We start from the raw sequence: 17,914 nt of genomic DNA on the forward strand, positions 1-17,914 counted from the left end.
TTCTCTGATTCCCCTCTCTCTGGTTTTTCCCCTCCAACAATGGATCATAACTCAGACAGGAACCAGCTGCTTCAGCAATTACATTAATATCTGTCCCAGACTTTATTGGCTTGCCAGCCACTCTAATCAAGTCAAAGGGAACTAGGCTATCCCTCTTCGTAACAGAAAGTTCACCCTCAATCTGCTTTGATTGAGAATGGATGTCATTCCTCTGCCGTTAGTGCTGTAGCGTGCAGTGTTCCTCTTAACCATTACATCCAGGCGATGTGAGCGTGAGTTATGGTATCAGCCCCGAGCAGTGCCTGAGAAGAGCGGCCGAGCTCATATCCTGCCAGTGTGCCTCTGAGCAAGTCAGGCGAGACGCACGTGCCAGTGACCGCACCATTACATCAGCTACTTTCACTCCACGTATTCTGGCTGCTGCTTTGTGTGAGAAGAAGGAGCCATTATGTGGTATAGTATAGTCGGAGTTTGTTTGGAGAGCTGGCGAGGGGAAGCAGAATTCTGACAGAGCAGTTATGGCATTAGTCCAAACAGAGCTACACTGTTCAATGGCAAGAACAAGTCGTTATTGTGTCACACTCTGAGAAATACTGTAGGCTGCACTGTGACATTGTCCCCAAGAACGGGTCATTCAACTCCGCTTCCTTCCTGAAACCCCCGCCAACTTATCATTCTCACTTTTTTTAGCAGCAGCACTGATCACATACATTACAATTTGTTGGATGTACTTTGAACCAAAGCCTCTGAAGGTTTCTGTTAAAGAAAAGCTGCACAACGTTTTAAAAAATGATATTTGTGTTGAGACTTGGTGTTTTTCCACCAAGAAATTTAACTACATGTTGACCATATCTGTGATCAGTCCTTTTGGTGGTAATATGTCATGTAAACACATTATCTTGATTACGTCTTAATGCATTCTCAATCATCCAGGAAAGTAATTCTTCAAAAAGTTGATTCTGTTCATCTGGACGTAGCGTTTTGTGGGAGAAACGTTTCATCACTCATCCAAGTGACTTCTTCAGTCTCAGCTGACTGCAGGTGTCCCCAATCTTATAAACAGTACATTTGCATAATGACTGAAACCAGCCCACTGAAGGAACAAAGGGCTGGGAGGTCAGTGCCTTAATCATAATTATGCAAATTCTCATGACCATTGATCAACAACCACTGACCAAAACCCACTGATCAAAGACCACTGATCAATGGCCATGAGTACCATTCACAGAGAGTTGGGGAATGGCTGCAATCGCAGCATAGCAAGATGCCGAAAGATGTACCCTTAGGCCCCCGTCCTCGATTCAGAGATGGTCTTTCCCTTTTCACGTAAACGGCCTCCTTGACTCCGTGCTCAAACCAGCGTTCCTCCCTGTCCAGGATGTTACATCCTCATCCTTGAAAGAGCGTCCACTGGCCTGTAGGTGTAAATAGACTGCAGAGTCCTGGCCTGACGAGGTAGCTCTTCTGTGTTGTGCCATCTGCTTCGCCAGAGGTTGTTTGGTTTCCCCGATGTATAAATCCTGGCAATCCTCCTGCACTTAACAGCGTACACTGTTACTCTGTTTGTGTCGAGGGACCCACCCGATCCTTGGGGTGGACCAATTTTTGACGCAGCGTGTTTTGGGGTTTAAACGCCACAGAGACCTGGTGTTTAGAAAAAATGCGTCTCAACTGCTCCGATACTCTGTGGATATCCGTAGTTTTTTTCTTTGTTTTGCTCTGACAATCACTCTATAGATGCAGTTTCTTTTATTCATATTGTTTCTAGGGCAGTAACTGTTGCTCAGTATTTATTAACTCCAAGTCCAACAGGATCCGCTCCGCTTGCAGAGTAATTCACAACAACTGCGACGGCCACTTGCGTAGGCAACAGTATAGGCGCTGTACAGATTCAGTGCAGGGTTATAAATCAAGCTTAGAAGTGAGAAGGGAAACAGATCAGTCTTACCTCTGTGAATGAAGTTAATCCTTTAAGATGATTAGTTCAGTTTTGTATAAACAGTTTGCTAGGGTTGGGCTAAATATATTTGCAATCAGCAGCTGGCCTTTCACAGAACCATGTCTCTGTTGTTGTGGCCTTTGTGGACGTTTCTTTATCTAGAGGCTTCAAGGCATCCTTCATGCGACTGTGGTAGTCATTAGCTTGTGGGCTTTGACTCTAGCATAATTTATAATAAGTATTTTTGTTCTTTGACGCAGTGTATGAGGCATTGGGGTTTGCAAACACACCTTAATGAATAATTGTACAACTGTTGGTTCTTGGACTGATGAATGCCAGTAGGAAAATTATAACAGATTACCTAACCCTGCTTGTGCATTATGTTAGTAGACGTTTGGCTCAAACCTGAGTACTGTATGCGGATGTTGCATATGTTATCTGGACACGGAACAGCTATTCCATTCTTTGTAAGCTAGTTTTCTTAGCAACACAATCCACATCACAGTAGCTGGTTGAAAAATGTTAACACTTCTCAAAAGGGCATCCACACAGGTGAGACGGGCAACACGTGGCAACCAACAGAGCAGGAAATACTGATGAAATCCAGCAACTTGCAGCGAAAATGGTCCAAATTAGTAGGGGTGCACCACGCTGACTTTTTCTTGTGCCAATCTGATATTGAGATCTTGGCTTCAGAGTTCTGTCCATCCAGAGTACTGCTCTGATATCAGTGTTAAATTAATATGCTGTATATATTTCTAAGTACAAGGAAGTGTGGTTAGAGTTATGTCACCATAAGTATTAGAGTTGGGCGATTGGATAAATAAATCCATATAAATAAATTTTTACACGGGCGATTTATTAATTAATTTGCCCATGAGTAATTTTGCTAATAATGATGGAGGTAATAGAAGCAGTCAACAGGGAAAAAATAATAATATCGCTGTTTTAAGAGCACCGTTTTTCATCTGTGAGCAAATGCACCCTCCTCAGAGTGCGCCCAGATGTTTGTTGATGGAGCTGCAGAAGCTGGTGATAGCCTTGCATACTTAGACGGATGGTGGACACGCTCATGCTTATGCAAGTTAGTTTGAGTGCTTTGCTTGCACTATACGTCTGCACAAGTGGCACACCGCTTTGGTTACATCCGTAGGTTTACCTCTTTCATCTGGTTTAAAGCCAAAGAGATCCCAAAGTGGCGACCTTATATGTTTTTTTTATTATTGTCAGAGTTAATGCGCAATCAGCACGACTAACGCAATTTAACAATTAACCCATCTGAAGCGCAGACTGAGTCAAAATCCCTGAAATGTCTCTGTCAACCCATTTCGGGCAGTTTGTCCAAAGTTTGTTCATTCTGCGCTCCAGATGGGTTGAGTGTGCTAAAAATTTTAATCGTGTTAATCGTGATGACCAGGTCAACGCCGCATTAATGCCTTAACGTTAAATTTTTGGGGGAAATTAGTGCATCCATGTTTGGATTTCTATGTCGTAAACACGCAAAGTAGTCTGTGCATGATCACATTGCTCCACACATCAAAAAGTCTGCGCATGCGCGAATATATTGCCCACCGTCGATTATTGGACTGACGATTGTCGGTTGGAAAATTTCTACATATCACCCAACCCTAATAAGTATACTAAAAGTTTCCAGACAAGTGTTAGATTGCACACAACAACAGTGACAGTATCACTGAAAGAAGCTGTGAGAGAAAGCAAATCACCATCGTGTTCACAACATTTCATAAATTCTTTACGTGTGGATGCGGTGTAAAAGCTTCCCAGAATCCCTTAGGCCTAACATGTCGATCTTCTTTTCATGCAGAAATGTGAAACATTAGTTTCAAGTCTTTAACATAAGAATATCATCTCCGTTATAAGCAACACAATAACTTAAAGACTATTTTTTTCAGAAAAAACACTGAATATTCCCCCAAATAACACCAAATGTAGATAATTATGAAGCCCTGCTGTGCTGCTTTGATGTTAATAGCATGAAACATTGTTTAGTCAGGCTAAACCTTCAGTGTCAATAAATAAACTTAACTCCTTGCCTTTGGGCATAAAACGCTTCATGGTTATACAAGGCACCCTGTAAAACTAAGTGCCCTGATGGCTGTTGGTGATATAAATTTTCCTTCCATTAAGTGTCTCCTGAGATAAGTCTGCCAAACAGTATCTCATCGTTCCAGAGGAGAAAAACGGTGTCATTGGCTGCTGCGTTATCCATGGCATCTGCCCAGTTTCTTGTGCATTCCTCACATCTTTTGAAAGAGAAGGCTTGTGCTTCAGCCTTAAGATGAGCACTGAGAGTCTGCATTTAGTGAACCTTTCCTGAACATGGCCTGTATATGCCTCCACGGTCTCTCCTTTAACTGCACCATGGGGCTCATGACTGGGTCATGATCATGGCAATGCTTAATCTACTCTAAAATGCACTAAGTGCTACTGAAGAGCAAACACTTGCCTCCCACAAAGGGGAAAGATGGCGCTCTGGGACAGGCAGTTTAGTGTCGAGCAGAGCATGAAATATTCACTAAGAAAAGATGTGAAGGATGGAAGAAGTGACTGCCACAGTGTGTGGCGTTCGTGTGTGCCAGGTCTAGATGCCTCGAGGCGAGGAGACTCGTGAGCACAGACAGAAGTACAAATGTAGTGGGAGTCTGCAGTGATTCGCAGGTCATTTGAATGCTCTGATGTCCTCGTTTGAAAGACTGTCGCTCTCTGGACCTAAAAATAACTACACAATGTCTTTAAAGGAGTTTTAATCTTTTATAGCTACATGACAAAGCCACACTATTATTGAATATTCACCAGGAATTTGTGTTGGGTTATCCTTTGTTGTTTATCTCAATAAGCTTGGGTCTATTGATTAAGTGTTTCTGGTGGTCGATACAGGTCAATAAACAGAAGTTGATAAGTTTATTGAGCTTTTAAACCCAAAAGCATCTCATTTTAAAATGTTTAATTAAAGATGGACAAACTGTTCTGTTGAAGAAAAAAAAAAAAAAAAACAAGTTAAGGTCTCTCTTGGAAATGAGATTTTGAATCTCAATGAGATTTGTTTTACCTGAATAAATAAAGGCCTATAAAGGCAAATAAAAATTCTGGTTTATTTTATTTAACCTGACTTATTGTCAGGATAAGGCTCTGAACCACTTTAGACAAACTATGTTTTTTCACTGTACCACAACCAAAGAACGAGTTTGAACCACTAAGGATTGAAACATCAAGGCCTCCACCTGGCCAGTCCAGGGCCAGTTTGACTTGGGAGACCCTGCAGGGGGCATATTGCCCCAGACAACAGAGCTCCTGTGATTCACTGTGCCGTGAGCCAACGTTCCCCCAAAACGTTTTGGAATGAGTTTGTGACCAGAGCTGAGGAAATCAGCTATATCACTGTCGTATTCATGAGTGAGGCAAAGAGGGAGCCAGAGAGATGGTGTCTCTCAGATGATTTACAAACACCTCGCCGTTCCCACAGAAGTGTTGGAGTGGGTGGCTAGTGAGAGGGAGGCTTGGGAATCTCCTGTTAGACTGCAGATGGATGGATGGATGAGTGCATTCATTGTAGTAAATAGGTTTAGCATAAAGTCCATGTTTATCATTCATTTGACTGTAATATAGCATGCGTCTTCCTGCAACACACTGATCACTTTCATTCGTGCCTTTCTCGTATTTTTGTATATATTTCTCTTGTTTGCTAATTATTCCTGCTGTCTACTACCTATATTTTAGTCAGCACAGTTGGTGTGGAGCACCCAGAATTTCATTGTAGATGTACAATGATAATAAAGGGCTATTATATTCTAGTCTATTTTTTAATTTTACAATTGGTCTTGTGGCACAGGTGACATCCTATCACTGTACGAGCTCCTGAGAGCAGTCTGCACGCCTAGTTGCTCGATTTTATACACCTCTGACCATGGAAGTGATTGGAACACCTGAATTCAATAATTTGGATGGATGGAGTGAATATTTTTGGCAATATAGTGTATTTCATTTAGGCTGGGAAGGCTAGCAGTTAGAGTGCAATCCACACACTAGGAGATGCGAGTTACCCCTTGGGACCAATCAAATGACCGAAGAGAGGAAGAGATTTTAGTAGACCAGAAGTTTTTTGGTTTAATTAATGCTATGGAAAAATATCCTCATGATAGTTTGTCCTCTGTTTGCTGTGTGGAACCAAAAATGATAAACTGCTGCTGAAAACCACATGCGTGCAACTCGTAATACCCCCTTAGCTACAGAAAACAGAATAATCAACCCTGAGCTGTAAAACAATTTCTGCATTCATCAGTGATAATATCTAGCAGTTGATATGGGAATAACCATGAGTTTGATTGTTTCGATTAGGTTTTTAAATGAACTCTTTATTTTTGCCAGAGTTTGACAACAGGTCTCTTTTAAAGGCTTTTCCAGCCAATAGCTCCAAACCCAAATCTTTATTCTATTGTTTAAAGTCCTAAAGAAACAACAAAACAAAACCGTTTGCGCTTGATAAATGATGCAAAAAATCATTCGAATAATTTTGAGTCAGTCAAATAATCAATTAAACGACTGGTCGTTTCAGAGCCACGCGCAATATTGGGTCAATAAAAGGACCAGAGTGCACGCACTCTGTCAATAGCAGCATGTTTTATTTTAGCAATGCATCGTGGGATAAGGAAGGTTTCTGTGACCCATTACTTTTGATATTATTTATTATTAAAATATTAGTGGTTAGTGTCAACCAACAGAAGCTATGCAGTAAATTAATAAAGCGGTCCACAGAAAATTAATCAGGGTCATTTTTGGTAATTTTGTTTCCAGTATTTAAAGTAGGCACAAAATTATCCAGTTTCAGCTGCCAAGTGTGATAATCATCCGCTTTTGTATGTCAGATACCTTTAAATGTAAAGAAAAACCCACATTCATCTTTATCCTAAATTAACAACTAAACCCAGTAGTTCAGTTTTAGCTTTAAAACCACTTCACTTTGTTTTTGTATTGATTAATTTTTTCAGACTGAGCCATTTAAATAAACTTTATGGAAATTACCACATGGAGACTTTTTGATTGATGAAGTTGTGAAATCAAAATCAATTAAAGTCACACTGCAAATGCGTCATTGAAGGTTAATCCTGCTAGTATGCAAGAGCTGGACAATAACTCTTACACTGGCAATTATTCGCTGCCAAGTTCCAGGAAAACAAATATATCAACATAAAAAGACTTCTGGCAGCAGCTGTTTGGATCACAGGGAGTTCTGAACCCAATGGCATTTATTAAACAGTCCAGGAGTAATACATTAGAACCATTACACCACTAGAGTCGTGAACATTTTTGTATTTTTTGTGTTTTGTTTTTTTTGGGGTTTTTTTTTGTCTGTTGGCTGAATAAAACAAGCCGTTATAAAATGTGTTTTTATTTTAAAAATGCATTTATTCATTTTTGTGACTATGAATTTCAGATTAAGTATTCTACATTACCACTCAGAAGTAGTAGTTCTTGATCTAAAAAGTAAAGCCAGTGTGGAACTGCCTCAACCATCCAGTCGTATGAAAGTCTGTGGGACAAAGTAAGTGCTTGGCTTTCTTGCTCAAAGCCTTTATTAAATACTTTGCTGTTTCAAATGTTATTGAGTACAACATTATGCTGATGTTGTAAATTATGGTAGTTTTAGATGATAAAGCAAGGACACTTTGTGGCCATTAAACATACAGTTTATTGTCCCTGTCTGCGTCTTACTTGTTACATTCAGTTTGAAAAGGTGAAGCTGGTGATGGTGACGCCAAACATTTTGCATCTTCAAAACAGGACTGTGCCAATTAATCAGTAACGTCATGGTGGTTTATTTAAAATATTAGCGAGATTTTCCCTGGCTTCAGTGGTGCAGAGTCAAGCAGTGTCTTTGTCTTCACCAAGCTGCTACCGAGTGTACTAAAAGTTCCATCCATCCATCTTCTTCCACTTATCTGGGGCCGGGTCGCGGGGGCATGAGCCTAATCAGGGAAACCCAGACCTCCCTTTCCCCGGCTACTTCCTTCAGCTTGTCCAGGGGAAAACCAAGGCATTCCCAGGCCACCTGAGAGATATAATCTCTCCAGCGTGTCCTGGGTCTGCCCCGGGGCCTCCTCCCGGTGGGACATTCCCATAACACCTTACCCAGGAGGCGCCCAGGTGGCATCCTTGTCAGATGCCCCCACATCCTCAACTGGCTCCTTTTCATGTGGAAGAGCAGCGGCTCTACTCTGAGCTCCTCCCAGATGGGCAAACCCCCACCTCATCTCTGAGGGAGAGGCCAGCCACCCTTCGGTGTCCAGTCCAACACACACCGGCAACTAGTCCAACTTATTGCCAGCTATGCAGACCAAGCTCCTGCAACGGTTGAACAAGGATTGAATGGCCCATAGTAATGGGCCAGACACCCCATACTCCCAAAGCGCCTCCCACAGGACACTCCGAGGGACAAGGTCAAATGCCTTCTCTAGGTCCACAAAACACACGTAGACCGGTTGGGCAAACTCCCATGCACCCTCAAGTATCCTTGAAAAGGTAAAGAGCTGGTCCAGTTTTCCATGACCAGGACGAAAAGTGCATTATTGCTCCTGCGTCTGAGGTTCACCTAACAGACGAACTCTCCTTCCCAGCACCCTGGCATAGACTTTCCCAGGGAGGCTGAGGTGTGATCTCCTATAGTTGGAACACCCTCCGGTCCCCCATCTTGAAGATGGGAACCACCAATCCAGAGGTACCGCCCCTCATCTCCATGCAACATTGTAGAGGCAAGAGGCCAAGACAGCCCTAGAACAAACCTCGTCCACCCCAGGGGCCCTGCCACCACGGAGTTGTTTAACCCCTAGAGATAGACAAGTCGTCACCCTCATCCCCAGACTCTGCTTCTTCCATGGAAGACGTGCCAGTGGGATTAAGGAGGTCCTTGAAGTATTCCTTCCACCGCCTGAGAGCATTCTCAGTCGAAGTCAGCAGCACCCCACCCGCACTATACAGAGTGCAGGTAGAGCACAGTTTTCCCCTCCTGAGGCAGTCCGAAAGTCTTTTTCCATGGCCTCTCTGAAACTCTTCCCACACCTGAGTTTTTAGCTTCCGCCACTGACCGAGCCATGTTCCGCTTGGCCTGTCCGGTACCTATCGGCTGCCTCAGAATAACTAACCAATCCCAATAGGATAGTGTATAAAAAGACGTTCCACAGTTAAATTATGTCTCCCATCATTTTCTCTTGTCATTATATTTTCACCATACTGTGTGGTTATGTTTTGTGTGTTATCTATTATCTCTGAATTTTCTTACTCCTGAAAATTCTGTATCCACCAGGCTCTGCTTATAACAACATGGGAATTTAGCCGGTCTTTTCTTTTCCCCATTTTTAGAGTTAAGCTCCACGCTCCAGGCTTAGGGGTCATTCACACCACTCTTCACATTCACACAGGCTTCCTGTGGGGTTTTAAATGTCATCTGACTGCTGACTGACGAGGTGTCAAAGATAAGAATAGTTCGATCTGTTGAGAGGATGGAGGAGGAATCAATAAGCTGAAGAAACAAGTGAGGAAAAGAAGATCATGATACAGAGTGGTATAAAAACAGAAGGATGGAGTCTGATGAACTGATGACCTGTACTCCATCTCAGACCTCATCTGCAAAAGGTATCTGGAGTCTACTGCAGCCAAACAGCGTTGACGTGCTGTGATAAACTCCTCCAATGCAAGCAGGAGGGACACACACTGTTCTGCCAGCGTCGAGCTAGCACAGGATTCAGTGACGTCTGCTTGGAAAACCCAAACAGAACGCATCTTCGCTGACAGCCTATCCTGCACTGCCTTTTGTTTTATGCCTTGTCCAAACAGCTTCCCACAGAGTTCGCTTGAGTGCCAGCGCACTGCTGTAAACATGCAGATGATGATTTAGCTTCAGACGTTGCACTCAAGACCCATCCGTCTATCCGTTCATCTTAACCGCAGTGCTGTTGCTTAACTTCTGGGAAAGTGTGAGCCAGGCTTCGTCTGCTGATTAATTCCAGACGATGTTTAGTGTCATAACCCTCCACCCTTGTATTGTTTGAGAGCCCTCTTCATTGTAAGAAAGCTCTCCTAGGAAGTTGATTTACTCGAACACAAAATTTATACATCAGGACAGCCTCGATTATCACATCGCCACGTTTCAGGTGACGTTTGCTAAATCAAGCTATTTTCTTTTCCAGAAAGGAGTACTTGAATATGTCTTTTTTTTTTTTAGGGTTTCAATTATGATTTGTTATCTAGCACAAAGATAGAAATTACTAGTAAGATTGTAAAACCTGCAGCCTTGACACTATAGAACAACATTTAATGAGTCCCACTGACAGCAGAGCATGGCTCAGAAAGTGCCGATACCCTCGTTTTGAACTCTCTGATGGCTAATAAAAGACATTTTGCTGTATAAACATTCGGGTGACATGCTAACGCTCGTTAAAAAGCTCTTTACAGAAAGCATTAGAGGGCCATTCGGGTCAGTTTCAGTGCTCTTTACACCCATTTAGCTGATTGTCACTGCCTCCACGTGTGGTAGATCATTGAGGTTGACCCCCAATAAAAAAGGAAAAAAAAAAACCCAGCTGATTAATAAATTAAATCTTTTTTAGTGACCATGTGTGAAATCGAGTATTGGTTACTTGCTCTTTACTCAGTTTTTGCAGTTTTCTCAGTTAGGGACTCCAAACATAATACACTCGTGACTCACTATATAAATAAAGTTTGTTTGGTAGCAACTGCACAGCTGTCTTACCCATAAAATAGGGTCTGCCTTTGCTTGCTACCTGTGCATGAGCACTTGTGAGCGTGCATGCTGGCGACAGACCCATCCAAAGCAAGCCTAAGCTTTATTTCCCCAGGCTGGCTCTGCTCAGCTCAACACACAGGGAGCTAATCGATACTGATGGATGTGCAAAAAAAAAAAAACCAGCTGGGGGAGTTGGAACGAGGCATCTCTGCCCTTGAAAATAGTCACATCTTTGTGGACTCACGCACTGTGAGCATGATTGATGTGAATATTAAAAGCGAAACTAACCTTGGGAACATTTAGCATTTAACATTCCAAGGCTGTAATGTGACTTGGAATAAGAGCAGCAGGAGACTTGGGTTTGGTTCCTGGATTAGAAACCATTAGCGAGGCCTGCGTGAGTCAAAGCTGCAGGGAGGGGATGAAAAATAGGTGGAATATTCCTTTAATGCAAGAGGGATTTTCTTATTCTTTGAGAAGGAGCAAATGGGGATTCAGTATGACGCTGGGATGTAAATTACCTAACAGAGCAACCTACATTGGCAAAAATAGGCAGAAGCAGGGCTGACTGGAGTGGGAAGGTCAGTCTGACACGGTGCAGCCTGAAGAAGAGTGGAGGACGGTTGCTGCAGGGAGGCGGGCGAGCTGATCACTGTGCAGCGAGAGAGCAGATGACGGGAAGTAAGTAAACACTGCCTAAGAACGAGGAAGCCATCTCTGCCCCCAGGTTAAAAAGTATCGAGTAAAGTCAAACACAAACACATGATCTATCCAACAATGTTTATTGAGTTCATTTTTTTTTCTTTTTTATTTGACAGGTAAAGAGACTTGAAATACAGCTGAAATGCTCTCAACAACAACTGTAAATACGCCAACTGGCACAGCACTGACGTCTTGTTGTGGGTTTATGATCTGCAGGAGGTGTGGACAGCATTTAAAAGAAAAAAAAAACGCACATTATCATGAGCAACAAGGGAGAATTTGAAAAAGGATGCAGACATTTATGGATGTGTTTGGCTACACTGACAGCTAGCAGTTAAATCATTTTTATTCTGTGGACAAAGATATTGATGTTCAGCTTGTTTGAAAAGGGCTACCACCCTGTTTTAAAAGAAAAATCGTGCCACAACCCAAGTCATGTTTGTTGAGTGTAAAAGACGGGCAGCTGGTGAGCAGAGTCACACAGTTAAACTTTTTAAGGTTTCAGCTTTATCTCTTCCTAAATCGCAACACCAGCGTCAAAGTCGCACTGACTTAATTTGTACTCTCCTCAGATCATTAAGCTCTCCCCATAAGGCAACAAATCAGATACTTGTTTTGAAAATTTTCAAAACGAGACCTTCTGTGGTCCAATAGATTATTGTTGGACTCGTGTAGAGTAGCTTTCAGAATAATCCTCAGCACTGTCCCTCATCTGTCTGACCTCAACCAGATTCTCTTCATTGGCTGCCCCTCATGAACAAATCATTTAAATAGGTGGGTGAGGCTTCTGTGCGCCTCAGGTGACCACGTTAGGGATATCCGCTCTCACAGTTGGATAACAGGAGGCCCACAGAGGTCACTCACACAAAGGCTGATCTCCATATTTGAAACTGGCCATGTTAAATATGAACATCCACTATTTTTAATGTGTATACATAAAAGACAAGCATAACCGGCCTCCTTTTAAAGGCTCTGAAATGTCAAGTGCATTTTACATCATTTTCTAGGGTTAATTATTTTATATATACTTATTATTTCAGGCCGCCTTTGTCCAGTAATTAAAAATATCTACTTTACTATTGTGAGATTATAAATAGAGATAATATTGGAGGGACAAATGAAAGGGAAGCCGGCGTGTCAATGGAGCAACGTCACAGTAAAGTCATGTTCAAAGACAATGCCCTTTTCTCAGTCCCTGCTTGCACTTGCTTTTAGTTAGCAGTAGCGAGGCACAGTTTAATCAAAGGGTAACTGTGGATCGATTGCTGCTCTGTCACCAGGAATGGATATGAAGCTTTTATTACTTTGAAGTCGGTGTCCTTCTCTACCATCTCTTCAGCCCTGAGTTTATATTCTTACAAAGGGTTGTCAAAGTGCTGTTAATCACAGACAGAATCTGCTTGAGCTGTATGATACAGTTTTTCGTCAGGTGAGAACTTAAAAGTGGATAAGTGGAGCTGTGGTAACTGCAAAATGAGGCATTTCAGGGAAACATCTTTGTGGCGTAAACTGAATCCATAGCCTTTTGTTTCTTCCCATACAAAGTGAGTGCAGCATGTTCTCATACCCGTGGTGTCAAATACTGCCATTCTTATCAAAGCTGCTAACGTCTCAGACACACAAGGAGTCCTGTGGCACCTCTGCCATGGTGCACCGCAGTACTGCAATAGCAAGACAGGTTTCAACTAAAGGTTTGTGGAGGACATGGTGTTACAAATAAATGCACAGGTTACATTTTCAGTGTGCAGGGCTTTCTAAATATAGCCAGTCAGTATTTAGTATTGAATGAACGCAACTAAAACTTGTGACTTAACGTGTACTCACAATGGCTTCCCTGCACCTTGGCCAAACATAACTCTCTCCTACCCAGACCTCCCAGGCACTTGAGTTTATCTCAGCATCTCAAACATGGAAAGTATAAAAGATGGATTTGGCGAAGCTAATGTGCTTTAAACTTGTGTTCTTTCATGGCCAGCAGGGGAGCAATGACTCTGGGTACAAAAAACCTCTGATGGTAGGGGAATCTCTGGTAAAATACCCCAGACTTCTTCGCTTTCTTAATAACGTAAACGCTTCTAATGACGATGGGATCAATCGCTAGCTTTGGGTTGTCTTAAACAAATGGGGAAAGCGCTCGGCTTCATAACAGGATTTTACTAACCAGCGACAAAGTCACGGGGCTGCACCCAGTCTACAATGTGAGGTCCTGTCTCACAAGCTCCCAACACATGAGGTTAGTGATTTCAAGCATGTAGGTCACCTTTGTCCGTATAGATTTCATTACTTAACACAGTGATTGTCATGAAGACGGCTGTTATGGACTGTGTAATGGTTGATGATTATCACTGTTTGTTGAACACTGGTTTTGACTTGTGGTTGTTTCAGTCTGTTAAAAATGGTAGATGCAATAAGATGAAGGCTCATCCAGCACTTTTTTGGGGGGTCAATAATTTGTTCTATTTAATTCAGTTCTTTTGTTAATTATTTTTATTTGGTGTTGTTTTCAAAACCTTTTTCAAAATTACCTATTTGTAATTTTGAAGAGTACTACTGTGTCCATTTAATATCGCCGTGACCTTTGCACCAAGACACTGAGGCCAAAGGTCAACTTGTACGCGTGTCTTCAGCTGTGTCTTAGAGAGCGGCAGTGTTTGAAACCTTGAGATGAGTCCCTGTAGGATCTATTCAATGATTCTGCTCAGCAAAACCAAGTAATTACAAGAAAACAGACTGATGAGTTTTCTTTTTTTTCCACAGCCAGAACAGATTTCTCATTTGGTTTATTTTGAATATCTGTGGAATTGGTTTGGCTTTTTTTTTTTTTTTTCTTGGAAGAAATCTAATCTTTTTAATATTTATTACAGGTTTCAGCACTCTCGTGTGGGAGGAGCATGCTCCAAAAATAAAAGCCCCATATATTCCCCAATGAAATGCTAATGTGATTAAAACTGCGAGCTGTTGAGTGCATTAACGTCCAGTCACCGGTTTCTTCCGTGCAGTTGCTGGTTCTGAATTTTGAGACTTTGTTGTTGTTTGCACCAAAGAAACTGTATGAATACATTCTCTTATTCGTCCTTCTGTCTCGACGTGTTGGCGCGCTCCACCGGGAAAACTCGGGTCACTTTTCCTCGTGATAAACCTCGTTACCAGATGTCCACAGACAAATAAAACTTTGTATTTCCACAGACATATTCATATATCTTTTATAAAATAAATCTTGTATTTCCAAGTGTACAATAATAAAATGATGCACTCTGCGGAAAAAAAGGTAACAGAAAACTCCATATATACACACAGTATACTGTTTTGGCAGACAAAAACATGGACAAGTTCAGTATTGTAAACAGCTCTTTACTCCCATTCACATGTGTTCGTCTACCATTTATTGACTTCTCCCGTCGGCTTGTTGTTCCTCCTGTCCCGTTACATTCATACAGTAAATCCAGAAAATTGTGCTTTAGGAAATCTCTTACAACAATCCGCGGCTTTTTTTCCTTCATATCTTTTCTTAACACCTGTTCTGCTGAGTAGAAGTGCACTGTCTCCAAACAGCTGAATGTCTTAAACAGTCTGGTGGCTGGTAGTTCACTCATCTCTCCTGGTTCAGTCAGGAGAAGAGTTGGGGTTAGACGAATGGCAGCAAACTTGTGCAGTGGCGTGGAGGATGTAGAGATCTGAGCTTGATGACTGGGAAGGTTTGGTGGCACATGTGCAGCAAATGCTCCATTAGTAATTTGCCAGTTATCTAGACTTGAATTAACTTGCAGTGAAGCCGTGTGGTGAACTGAGCTCGTGCCTGGAAAAGCAGCGTTTTACTGATGGCAGAAGTTAGAGAGGTTAAAGCTGCGCTTGGGATGCAGGAATGTTTGTGATGGAATGTGAAGAAACACTAGCGTGCACGGAGCAGTGATGTCTGGGTAAAGACACAGACTGGTGAAGGAGCAAAGCTTTGGGTTTTGAGCTCAGGAGGCAAGAACAGAGTGGAGGTCTGAAGGTGGGCGTCAGGTCTGCGCGTCTAGTTGTCCTCGTCCGTCAGCTCCTCCTCCGCGATGGCCTTCTCCGGGATGGCCTCAAGGCTGCATCTGCTCTTGGACTCAGAGCCGAAGGAACCGCTCACCGCGCTACCTTTAGTCAGTTTACAGGTGAGCGCGGCATAGTGGATCTGCTTGAGGTTCTCCTGGACTTCGCTTCGGGCATGCTTCAGTAGATCCGCCTGGCCCTGAGAGGTAAACACAGATCACAGAGTCAGACAGCAGCAAATTGGGTGTCAGGAAAAACTGTAGCTTGTAAAACTTCTTTCAGTTTAATTTGTGCAACGCTAATTCACTACACAAACATCTCAAGGGGTGTTACACTGTAAAATAAAGAAAACCATACAATATCAAAGAGCACCCCAAATATTTGATGGTATATTATTAGCATATATTTTCTATTCTCTATGAACAGCACTTGGGAACAGTGGGGTTAAAGACCTCTAGTTGAACCAGGCTCAGGGAGGAAGCTGCAGAGCTGATCGCTCTTACCTCTGTGTTTAGATTAATGTGTTGTAGAGTTGTGTCAGTGTCAGATTTAAGATGTTATTGGCTCCGAAAAGTTTATTACAAATGCTTTGGGAAGGTCACTGACTCACAGTCCATAAACATTCCAGTTTCACTAACGTCCCACAAAGTGTCCTCGTGCCTCTGCTGTGCAGTGACAAACGTAACGAATCATCCATCCGTCCATCTTTTTAAACGCTTGTCTAATTCAAGGTCACAGAGAGGGTGGAGCTTATCCCAGCTGTCATTGGGCGAGAGTCAGACCCTGAACAGGTCGCAGAGCTGAACACGTCTCCTGTATACTTTAATTTCACTGCAGTTGGTTTTATAAGCACAACATACAGTTGAGTTTTTAATGAAATTTGAAATGTTTTTCACACCTAGTTCTACCTGTAACTTTATTTTTCTTAAACATGTATTCACTGCTTCAACATTACCTGAACATCTGTGCAGTTCTAACACTGAAAGTCCACAGCAGGCTTAAATAGTTCATTTTAAGTTGGTTAAAACACAAGTTACATGAGGTTTCTTTTATACGTGAGAGCCTTTATCATTGTGGAACACGTCACTGTTAAAGCAGCATTTACGGCCGACTAGATCATTTTCCTGACCAACAATCAGATTTCCTCCCAGCAGCGTTTCTCTGTCGTCACTTCCTTTAAATGTCAGAGTAGCTGATGCAGTCATCAACGTGCACTTTAGTTCAACTTGTCAGGCTGACTATGATCAAAACTTGATCTGCACTGTAACACCTTATTGATTAACAGTGATCAGCTCTGGTCCTGGTGCTGTGGCAGGGAACACACTCGGTGCTTTTAGCCATAAATCATGCAGCTCACTGTAGTGTATCTATTTATTCCTTTCCTTTGTTTCGTTTGTATACAGTCTACATGCCATTGTAGCAGGATAAAGGTTAAGTAAGCTGAGCGTATACAAGCAATCCCTGTGTCCTGAAAATCTCAAGACTCCTCTAAACACTTGCTGAAAGGCACTTTTTTTTTTTTCCCAACTAATGTCATGATGTCAAAAAGGATCAGAAGAAATGTAGCTTACAGCGAAGTGAGAGGATGAAGCGAGCAGGGCCCATTGTATGATAAATAAAGGTTATTATGCAAAGCTCCTCTAAGCAACGTGGTGGCATTGGCCTCCATTAATAAAACTGGCTTGACTTATAAGTGATGTGACTGAAAATCTCACCTTCAGAATGGTGATGTTCCACGTGAAGCTCTCCACAGCCTTGTGCAGCTTTCTGCCTTTCAAGCCTTCCTTCACAGCCAGGTCGTGGAGGTTCTCGTGAAATTCCATAGCTGCGAGAGAGAAACAGACGAGAATGAGTGTCGAGTCAGTGCGGTGTTTGTTTAGGAAAGAAGAACAGCTGCTGCGAGAGTGGAGTCTGGGATATGCGAGGCTTGCTAGGCTTGTTGTCACTGTGAGGAAACGCATGCAAGCAAAGACCCTGGCATGTACTGTCGACATTCACATTTCTCCAGCAGCGGAAGTACAGAGACTCTCCGGAGGTGGGAGAGCATTACTGTCTCCTCACTGCACGCATACGAGGTGATAATGGATCGCAGTGGCCACAGTTACATACATACCAGGTCTGGAAAGCAGGTGAGATTGTCCTGTAGCACAAACTCAAGCGCCTGCCATGAAAATATTAAGTCGTGTGGAAAGCAGACGTGATGGAAAATGTGCTCTGTTTTTCAGCTTTTCATTGACCGCGGAAGGAAAATGTATCCGACTTTTCTTGGGACTGCTTTGTTTTATTAGAATCCACACAGTGTTTATACATAGATTTTCACTGGGATGTCCCTGTCAGCGAGGGACTGTTTTATGCCTCTCTTCAGCATCATCAATGGGAAATCTATATCATGCAGTGACTAGTGTGCAAATCCTGGGTAAACCCTCCTAATACAGGGATGCTAAGGGACAGGAGTACAGATGAGGAGAAGGAAACAGTGAGGCGGGATAAAAGAG

At 42.5% G+C, this 17,914-nt stretch overlaps 2 protein-coding genes across 2 annotated transcripts in view; one reads left to right on the forward strand and one right to left on the reverse strand.

Annotated features, from left to right (window-relative positions):
* LOC145431876 (uncharacterized) overlaps nucleotides 1–17,914 on the forward strand; it is a 59,396-nt gene that overhangs the window by 39,949 nt on the left and 1,533 nt on the right. The window lies entirely within an intron of this gene.
* The window catches only part of plcl2 (phospholipase C like 2), a 43,470-nt gene continuing 37,018 nt past the window's right edge, over nucleotides 11,463–17,914 (reverse strand). The window contains exons 6-7 of the mRNA XM_026183506.2: nucleotides 17,135–17,244; nucleotides 11,463–15,618 (exon numbers count right to left, since the gene is read on the reverse strand). Of these exons, the coding sequence (XP_026039291.1) occupies nucleotides 15,415–15,618; nucleotides 17,135–17,244 (314 nt within the window). The 3' untranslated portion in view covers nucleotides 11,463–15,414. The remainder of the gene's footprint in view (nucleotides 15,619–17,134; nucleotides 17,245–17,914) is intronic.

This window comes from Astatotilapia calliptera, chromosome 11 (assembly GCF_964374335.1).
Source record: "Astatotilapia calliptera chromosome 11, fAstCal68.1, whole genome shotgun sequence".
Lineage (NCBI taxonomy): Eukaryota > Metazoa > Chordata > Actinopteri > Cichliformes > Cichlidae > Astatotilapia > Astatotilapia calliptera.